Genomic DNA, 10489 nt, shown 5'->3' with positions numbered 1-10489 from the left:
TGGGTAAAAAAGGGAGGAAGCCGCAAACAAGGAAGGAGGAAGGAAGAAGGAAGGAAACTGCAAAGGAAGACAGCTTTGTGATTCAATAGCTGCAGCAGCCCAGGGCTGTACTTTGAATGCTGGACCCATCCCAGGCCTGTTTTCTCTGCTTCTGGTCTGACACCATGTGAAGAACATGTACCTCATATGCCCATTAAGGAATCCCATCAGCATCCATCATGATGGTGGACAGAACCCTCTATAACTGTGAGTCAAAGCAAATCCTTTCTCTCTTAAGTTGCTTCTCTTAAGGGCTTTTGTCCAAGAAACGAAACAAGTAATGAACACATATTCCAGATTGAATTGAATAGTCTGTAGAAGTACAACACTGAGACCAAAGATTCGCCAACTCATTCATATAAAACTCTAGGTACACAATGGAGCACAATGGGACCTGGAACACCAGTGACTCACGGAGGGATTCTGTCAACTCACAGCTACCTATTCCTCTGACCCAGCCACAGTTCTCTTCTTCATGATCTCAGTGGTTTGCCTCAAAATTGACCCCAAAGTGAATTGACCCACCATAAAAACAAGCAAGTTCACACCTAATGGACATCAGATAAACTGTTTTAAATCTAACAGAACTGAATGAAATTTCACCCCTCAGGCAGTGAACCTAAAACAGAACAAACATAAATAAACAAGACCTACAAGCATATTAAGAGACAAAATGAACTCTTAGACTCCTAGCATGAGAATGGCATAGAATTTAAAGGGACCACAGGCTTTTCGGGAAGGAGGAAGACAAAGGCTGTGTGCTTGGCTCAAAGAGAAAATTTAGAGCTGGGGAGAGATCACTCAGTGGGTAAGTGTGTTTGGTGTGCAAGCATGAGGATCTGAGTTCAACCCCCCTGAGACCACATCAAAAGTAAGGCATAGCTGTGTATAACTTTAAGTCCAGCATTGGGAGGCAGGGACAGATGGATCCCAGGAGCTCACTAGTCAGCCAGCCTAGCTCAAACAGTGAGTTTCCAGTTTGGTGACAGACTCTTTATTGAGACAATGAGGTGAAGAACAACATAAGAAGACACCTGGCGTCTGCACTGGCCTCTATGCACATGCGTGCATATGAACAGACACTCAAATGCACACACGCATGCACAACATGAACACAGGCACTCACATACACACACGCATGTACATGAAAACAGGCACTCATGCATGCACATACATGCACATACATGTACAACATATAACACACATACACACACACATACACACACATACACCATGCTCCAAATTCTCTTTTTAAAGGTGAATCTTTGTTCTCTAGCCACAGGAGAACAAGGGGCCATTTCGAAGAGAGAGGGTTACATAATTCGAGTGAGTGGGTTCAAGGGCCATGGACGGCTGGCTCTATTATTTGAGAAAATGTTCCTCCAAGCTAGTTTGGCCCACTCCAGGTGACCAACTTGTCTTGTTCAAATCACTAAAAATGTGGAAAGTGGTCAAATGTTTCCTTCAAGTCTTGAAAATACTGTGACTTTATTCTTTAGCGAAACCCACAGGAGCCACTGTGAGGCCCAAGATCTGAGAGAAGTGAATGGAGCTACTGCAGAGCCCACAGGGACTCCAAAGCACCCACTCTCCACATACATGTATGGAAGGATTCAGCCCCCCTCGTGTGTGTGTGTGTGCGTGTGCATGTGCGTGTGTGTGTATGTGTGTATACTAAGCAAGTACTCTAACAATTACCTACAACCTCAGCCCTCCATTTGTATTTTCTGTAGTTGCTCGGCCTGATCTTAAACTTGTGCTGCCTCTGCCTCAGGCCCCCGAGGAGCCAGGATGGCAAGCCGAGGTAGTTCTCAGCATAGCTGCCTGTCAGTTCTTCAAGGATGGTTCATAAATGTTATCTCCCTGTCCACATTGCCGCAGCCTGATGACACCTGGCAAGAACCAACTTCATTCGGTGTGGAAGGGTTTTAGCTCACAGTTTGAGGGCAGACAGTCCATCATGGTGAGAGGAGCGCAGGCTCTTTGCTTACATTTAGGTGGATCTGAAAGCAGCTAGGGGACAATGCTCATGCTCAGTTGATTTCATCCTTCTTTGCCTCTTTTTATTCAGTTCAGGACTCCAGCTCAGGGGACAGTGCCACCCACATTCATGGCTGGGGTGGTAGGAAGACCATTGACCCATCCGCTAAATCTCCCTAGAAACAACATTGTAGATGCAGACCGACATGTGATTCATTGATGCCCTAGGCATTTCCCTCTGTATGCATATATGTGTGCACATTTGTGTGAAGATACCCATAGGTGTGCATGTGCAGGTATATATGCGTAGGCTTTGGGTGGCAGCCAGAAGCCATCTACCTTGGCTGACTTTTTGTTATGTGTATGTGTTGGGGATGTGGGGGTGTGGGGGGTGAGCATGTGTGTGTGTATCTGTCTATTTTGGGACAGGGTCTCTCCCTTTTATCTGGTACTTGCCAATTTGACTAGGCTGGTTAGCCTAGGAATCCACCTGTCTCTACCTACACAGAATTCATATTACAAGTCCATGCTACCATGGTTGGCTTTTTAATGTGGCTTCTGCCGATCTGAGCCAGACCGATATCCTCGTGCTTGCTTCACTGACTGAGCCACTTCCCCCATGATGCACCCCGAGGCATTTTTTTTTTTTAAATACAGTCAAGTTGACAATCAAAGCAATCCATCACAAGGTGAAAATGAGCAGTTGAGTCCAAGGTCCAAGAAAGAACCTTTCCAGTAAAAAGCCAAAGAAAGCCCCGGGCAATGAACAGAAGCTTTGAGTTTTTGTCTAACTATGAATAATAGTTTCGAACATATAAGACATGTGCCCACATTAGCATACACACACACACACACATACACACTCACACTGACACACACAAGTCAGTCTCAGTATTGACAGCCACCTGGCTACAGACCAGGAGAGTAATTCCAGACCTTCATGCTGGTCTTCCATTTCACCCTCTGGGACTGTCTGGCTGAGCCTGTGTGGAAGATAGCCAACAAGTTTCCCAATCCAAAGAGGCTACTGTTTGACGGCAGCCAGCAAGGCACCCTGCTGCCTGTGAGCTCCTGATGAAAACCATATGTGAGGATTTGGCATGCTTAGTCAGTTCCAGCAAGGCCTCGAGCTCAAGCCATGACCTCACTGTCGGGCAAATCAGCAGGCACCGCAGAAAGAGACGGTGAGTGTGGGGGTACAGATTTGCACCTAATCATGCCCACATTTCCTGCTGCCTCAGAAACCAGGGTCTAGAACTAGAGAGACATGGTCATCTTAGTGTGTGTGTGTGTGTGTGTGTGTGTGTGTGTGTGCGCACACATGCATGCATGTGGCCAGAGGACAATCTCATCTGTTACTCAACTATCATCTATCCTATCTAATGGTTTTTGAAACTGTATCTCTCACTGGAACGCATCCACGTAGGCTAGGCTGACTGGCCAGTGAGCCTGGGGGATCCACTTGCCTCTGTGTCCCCAGCCCTGGGATTACAAGCGTGCACCACTATATTTGTTTGTTTGTTTGTAATGGGTTCTAGAGACTGGTCTCAGGTGCTCACACTTGCATGATAATTAGTTTTCCTTATTTATCTCTCATTCCAGCCCCTTTAAAAGTGTAATTTTAAACTAAAACACAAGGAATTAATAAGCCAGGACCAGTCTGTGTTTATCCTGCAAACATAAATGTCACTATATTTTAGGCAAGCCCATTAATGACAACACTATCTCCCCCAGTAATATATGTGTATGTAAATATATGTATGTACATGTGTGTATATGTATATGTGTGTATGTGTATATGTAAATGCATCACCCCTGTAAAAAATATCTGCCATCCCACATGTTCTACCTCAAAGAGCTACTTAGAGTCAACCTGGGACCAAATTGCTATGGCGAATGCCCAGGTCCGGAGATGAGGAGAGGAGAATATAAGTACATTCTAATTTCTTAAAAACCAATCAGCTCAGAGGACCTCATTAAGAGAACAGTCAATCTAGCCATCTCCAGAACTTGGCAGCCAGAAAGCCCCTGTCACAGCCTTAGTAATAAAATGCCTACAGACACACACTTCCCCCTCCAGCCAGGCTTTAAAACTTGACTCTTTTCGCCTTTATTCAGTATTTTCATACAGTTAGTAGTACATTTGTTTAGGCCAAATTTTGAATTTTTAAGGAAGTCATGCCTTTAAAAAATGTAGTTGTCTGTACAAGATCAAGCCAACAGCATGGGCCAACAATCCCACAGGCAGCTCTGGTTAGACTTGGTGCGAGGAGGAAGGAGAGGAGGAGGAGGAAGGAAGAGGAAGGAGGAAGAAGGAGGAAGAGGAGGAGGAGGGGGAGAAGATGGAAGAGGAGGAGAAGAAGGAGAAGGAGAAGGAGAGAAGGAGAAGAAGAAGAAGAAGAAGAAGAAGAAGAAGAAGAAGAAGAAGAAGAAGAAGAAGAAGAAGAAGAAGAAGAAGAAGGACATGAAGGATGAAGGACATGAAGGGAGGAAGGTGACTGTTGTGACTATCTGGGAAGAATGGGAGGGAGTAGGCAGGGTGTATATAATCAAGATGTATTGTTTGCATATATGAAATTGTCAAAGAATAAATAAAACACTCGATTAAAGTAGTAATAAATAAAGAAGGGGCTGGAAAGATGGCTCCATGGTTAAGAGAATGTGTTGCTTTTGCAGAGGACCTGGGGCTCAGTTTCCAGCACCCCAGTGGTGGTTTACAGCCAACTGGAACTCCAGCTCCAGTGGATTGGGCACTCTCTTCTGACCTTTAGGGGCATCCGCACACACACATGCACAGGCACACATATTTACATACATAAAAATGAAGACAACTTTTAAAAGTAAATCAGTATAGGCTGGGCATGATGGTCCACGTCGGAGAGACTAACACAAAGATTCCAAGTTCTCGAACAGCCTGGGCTACGGAGGGAGTTTCAGAATAGCCTGAGGTTCGGAGGAAGACTCTGTCTCCAGAAGTGCTAGAGCTCAGAATTAAGTCAAATCAAATCAAATCAAAAGCATTTTTACCTGCTCGGTCTCTGAAATAGCTGGTGAATTGTCTTTGTTTAAATAAACTGAGAAACTCTCTAATGATTTGTCACAGTGTTCTGCCAGTAGAATTCATATGATTGTGATAAATTGCAAGTAAATTGGTAGGAGTCAAGAATCTCTTATTACAGCAGATGGAGCAGATGTCTGAGCTTGTCTTCCTGTGTTCCTTGAAGAACGTTCCCTACGTAAGGTCCTATGGGGCTCCAACACTTATGCAACCCGATGGGATCTTCAGTATCATGAGAACTCTCTCCGGGCTGGAGTCTAGCACTTAATGCCGTATCAGCCCCTTTTATATGATGGCTAATCTAAGTTATCAACTTTATAGAATCTAGAGCAGTGCTTCTCAACCTCCCCAATGCTGTGACCCTTTGATACAGCTTCTCGTGTGGTGGTGACCCTGCAACCATAGCATGATTTCTGTTGCTACTTCCTAACTGTCATTTTGCTACTGCCATGAATCATAATGCAAATACCTGACATGCAGGATGTATTTTCATTGTTACAAAACTGGTCCAAAGGGGTCATGATGCTCAGGTTGGAAAAAATGCTAACCTAGCATCATCTAAGAGATGCACTGCTGGGTATGTCTAAGAGGAAGACATGTCCAAACTGTAGATGGGGCCCTGAACTGAAAAAAAAAAAAAAAAGGAGACAGCAAGCTGAGCACCAGCATCTATCTCTCTGCTTCCTGCCTGTGGATGCGACATGACCAGCCACTTCATGCCCTTCTATATGTGGATATGTGCACATGAGTTATAGGTGGTCATGAGCTACAAGGTGTGGTGTTGGGAACCAAACTCAGGTCCTCTGCAAGAGCAGCAAGCATTCTTAACAGCAAGCCATCTTTCTAGCCTCAAGAAATTTTGAACTAAAAATCAACCACATCTTCTTAGATCTATAAACAATGGTATTTTTCCAAACATTTTTATTAAGGCAGCTTTGTTGCTGTGACCTCTGTATCCCCAGCCTCAGGAGGCTGAGGCATAATAATCACCGTGAGCTTGAAGCCCACCAGGGATACAAGGTGAGACCCTGTCTCCAGAAAAAAAAAAAAAACAACTAAAATTAAATAAAAGTTTTAAGTAGGAAACTGTCCTTCAGTCCCCCCTCTGAAATGAGGATGGGAGCGAACGGGAGAGAGGTTTTGCTGTAGGCACTTTGCCCCAGCACTTCAGAACCATCACTACAATAGAAAGCGCAGTCGCATCCGGCCTGCAGCGACACAGTGAGTCACCATCCATCAGAGACTGCTCAGACAATGCATGCCCCCGATAGAGCAGCTCTGCACTAGAGTGAAAAAAAACAATCGCCATCCACAGCTGCACTACATTCACCATATGGTCTCCATTGTCGCTGTCCCCCCTAACACATCTTGCAGGGACACAGGAGAAAGCTAAACTGAAAACTAGCATATAGACCAAACAAGTAGTCCCTTACCAGATTGTTCTGGTTTCCTTTATGTTGCTGTGATTAAAAACAAAAACAAACCCCTCTGACCAAAAGCAATTCAGGGAAGGAAAGGTTGATTTCATCTTCCAATACCAGGTTATGCTCCATCATTGCAGAAAGTCGGGGAAGAACCCCAAAATAGGAACATGAAGTCAGGTGGATTAGTTGCTGTGAGAACACACTATGAACAAAAGTGACCTATGAAAGAATTTGTTTTGGTTTATGGTTTAAAGGTTTTAAAGCCCACCATGGTGGGAAGATATGACAGCAGATAGGCATAGTACGGGAGCAGGAAGCTGATGGATTAATCTTAAACTGCAAAAAAACGTGAAGTAGAGTGAACTAGAAATGGGTGAGACTATGAACTTTCAAAGCTGGTCCCTAGTGACGTACTTCTTCCAGCAAGGCTCCACCTCCTAAAGGGGCTATAACTTTCCCAGACAGCGCCACCTACTGGAAAGCAAATACATGAGCCTATGGGGAACATTTCTCATTTGAAGCACCACAGCAGGACAGCTTGCTATTCCACAAAGCAGGCTGATTCTACAGTCATCTTACCTTAACCTCCAAATAGCTGGGATAACAGACCTATACCAACAGGCCTGGCTGTGATTGTTGTTATCTTATTTGGTTTACTATACTGTTCTGTAGCTATTTCCTTCTAACTAAAATATTCCATTCTGGAGGAAGGCTCTTAAGACCCAGGAAGTCAAGAAAATGTACAAGTTGAAGGAAGTTCCTGAATCTCATAAGATTTACAAGGCACCTCCCCAATATTATATAAGCAGTAGTGAGTGCTGGAGAAAGGACAGTCTCCTGCCAGCTTTGCTCCCTGTAAGTTGTGGTAAAAGCTAGGCTCCAGGGATACAGCTGTGTTTTGGCAACTGTGAGGACAGCTTGGTTAATAAAGTGCTTACCTTGCAACAATAAGGACCAGAATACAGATCACCACAATGGAAGTTTTAAAAAATTAAAGCTGCAGGCATAGAAGGAGTGATAAGAAGATAAGAAGATCCCATAGAGAATGGTCGATAGTGGGTGAATGCTGAATCCCGAATTAAAGACCCTTTCTCAAGAATCAAAGGTGGGTGGAGCCTAAAGAACAAGACTCAAGAGTGACCTCTGACTCTATGACTTCTACAAGCACATGCTCAGATGTGCTCACCTATTCACATATGTAAACCCACATATACATGCATGCAAACACACATAAGCTGATTTTAAAATGGGAGGTGGGGGGGCAGGGAGGTGGCTCAGTGGTTAAGTTCTTGCTCCCCAAGTCTGATGAGCAGAGTTTGAATCCGCAGAACCCACATAAAATGTATGTGGCCTGTAATCCTAGACTCAGAAGGTAGAAATGGGATTCCCACTGTAAGTGGCTAGCTAAGGTAGGTATATTAGGAGCTCATACTTTGTTTCAGAGACCCTGCCTCAATGAACAAGATAGAGGAGTCATTAAAGATGATTCTAAACATCAACGTGAAGCCTCCACACACATGTAAACATATTACACAGAACCAACCTACACATACATGCATACCACATATGCATGAAAATTTAAAAATAAGATTTATACTACTTTTACATTTCTGTGTATGTGTGTGCACATGGGCGTGAATGTGTACACATCAGTATAGTTTCTACAGATGTTGGAGATGTCAGATTCCCCCTAGAGCAGGGGTTATAGATGGTTGTGAGTCACCCCACATGGGTGCTCAAAGCCGAATCTGAGCAGAAGGGCATGGGTTCTTAACCACTGTGCTCTCCAGCCCTGAAAATGGAAAAATAAATAAAATAAAATGGAAGGGAAAGGAAAAGGGGGTTGAGCTACTCCACCAACCAAATTGGTTTCATCCATTCCCTTAACTGTCCCCAAACCATCCCTGCTGGCCTCTGGAGCTCACACAGTCCTGTTGATCAAGTTTCTACTCCTAACATGTAAACCGAGACAGGGCTCTGAGTGTGAGACTTGTATAAATCCCAGGCCCAGTGAATGCGGTGGGGGAGGCACAGCCTGGCAGTGCTAAGCAGGTCTCACCGTCCATGTCCAGACGCTGCATGATGATAGCCAGCTCCACTTCGCTCGGCATGTACCCCAAGGAGCGCATGGCCATGCCCAGCTCCTGCTTGGAGATGAAGCCGTTGCCATCTCTGTCCAGAACACGGAAGGCTTCTCGGATTTCTGCAAGTAAAAAGCAGAGAGTCCACAGGTCACATGGCTGTTTCCTTGCTGTACCTGTAGGAAGCTCACAGCTTTTCTTGTTGCTGTGACTAAACACACACTAGGAAACAATTTGAGAAAGAAAGGGTAGCTATGGGGATCACTTGGTAGAGTGCTGGCATAGTATGCATGAAGCTATGGGGTTCCATCCCCAAGACTACATAAACCAGGCATGGTGATGCTGGGTTGTAATCCTAGCCTTCAGAAGGAAGGTGGAGGCAGGAGGATAAGAAGTTCAAGGAGAGGTAGAGACCAGACTAAGCTACATGCAACCCTGCCTCAAAATAATAAACAAATAATAGACAAAATAATAATAATAAATAAACAAATAAATAAAGTGGAGAAATGAGAAAGAAAGTCAGATGTGATATCTGGCCTTTAAATATGTGTACCCACATACACATGTACACACACAAAAATAATTATAAAATAAAACAAGAAAAGGAAGAGAAGGGAAGAGAAAAATAGCCAGGAAAAGAAAGGAGGGAGAGAGGAATGGGAGAGAAAAAGAAAAACGAGGCAGGTGTCCCTCCATGTGTGTGCACCCTGCAGTAGGCACAGGCAGGCAGGGATCCCAGCAGAAAATCACTGTGATGAAGGGGGAGACTGTGAGCTTTGCAGAAAGGAAGGGGTCAGGGGAAACTGTGTAAGAGTCTCCCTGCTGCTGCTGGCAACATGCAGTGTTTAATAACCCCCGAGGGCAGAAGGTGAGCATCCTGCTGTTTCTATTTCATCCCTCTGATCTGCAGTTGTTTTATGACTATAAACAGTGGAAGCTCAACGGGAATGTCAAAGAGGTTCGAAAGAACTTTAATCACTTTCTCCCTGGGCTGGAAAAGAACTTGGTTCTCCTAGCACTAAGGCTCATTCTGCAGGGCAGGAAGTCTCTCTCTCTCTCTCTCTCTCTCTCTCTCTCTCTCTCTCTCTCTCTCTCTCTCTCTCTGACTCTGGTCTGTACCTACAGCCTTTCTCACAGAGCCTCGGATGCCAGCAGACCTAGCTGGAGTGAACCTTTTCTCTCATGTCAACCTTGTGAGGCATGAGGAATTTGAGATCACAGTTTAAAGAGGTGCATCCTATGCATCAGGAGGACACTGGACCTGCAGCAGATTGGAGCTGCTTCAATGAATGCAGTGTTGGGAGGATGCAGAGATGGTCTCAGAGGTAAGAGTGCTGGATGCACACGCAGGAACACCCAAGTCCGTGATATTTGTCTTTCTCCACCAGGCTTATTTCTCTTAATGCTCTTCAGCTCCCTCCAAATACATAGCTCAGTTCTTCATCGAGGCAGTGCAATGCTCTATTGTGTACATGCCCTACATTCCCTTTGTCATTTGCAGGAGCTCATAGAGACTGCGTCAGTTTCAGGCTCCTGTAACTGGAACAACAATAATCATGGGTGTGTAGGTTTCTCTGTAGCATACAGACTTAGATTTGTATTCCTTTGGGCAAATACAGAGGGGTAATATGGCTATAAGGAGAAAACGTGTACATGGATGCAGGTGCCATTGGAGGCCAAAGGGGACATCAGATCTTTTGAAACTGGAACTACAGACAGCTGTGGGTTGCCTAATTGTGGGCACTGGGGATTGAAGTTAGGTTCTCTGGAGGAACGGTATTCGTTCTTAACCACCGAGCCATCTCCCCAGCCATTGTCTCTCATCTGCAGAGGATCTTCCATACGGATTTCTGCAGTGGCTGCAACAAAGCCACCCCCTCCCATATGAATGCTAGTATTGTATTTGG

General features: G+C 44.8%; 1 protein-coding gene across 7 annotated transcripts in view; it reads right to left on the bottom strand.

Moving 5' to 3' along the window:
* The window catches only part of Caln1 (calneuron 1), a 473529-nt gene that overhangs the window by 216248 nt on the left and 246792 nt on the right, over positions 1-10489 (bottom strand). For all 7 annotated transcript variants that reach the window (XM_021163075.2, XM_029477872.1, XM_029477873.1 and 4 more), the window contains one exon: positions 8561-8704. In XM_021163075.2, the coding sequence (XP_021018734.1) occupies positions 8561-8704 (144 nt within the window). The remainder of the gene's footprint in view (positions 1-8560; positions 8705-10489) is intronic.

The sequence above is a fragment of the Mus caroli genome, chromosome 5, assembly GCF_900094665.2.
Source record: "Mus caroli chromosome 5, CAROLI_EIJ_v1.1, whole genome shotgun sequence".
Lineage (NCBI taxonomy): Eukaryota > Metazoa > Chordata > Mammalia > Rodentia > Muridae > Mus > Mus caroli.
This window is presented reverse-complemented; position numbering and strand designations above follow the sequence as displayed.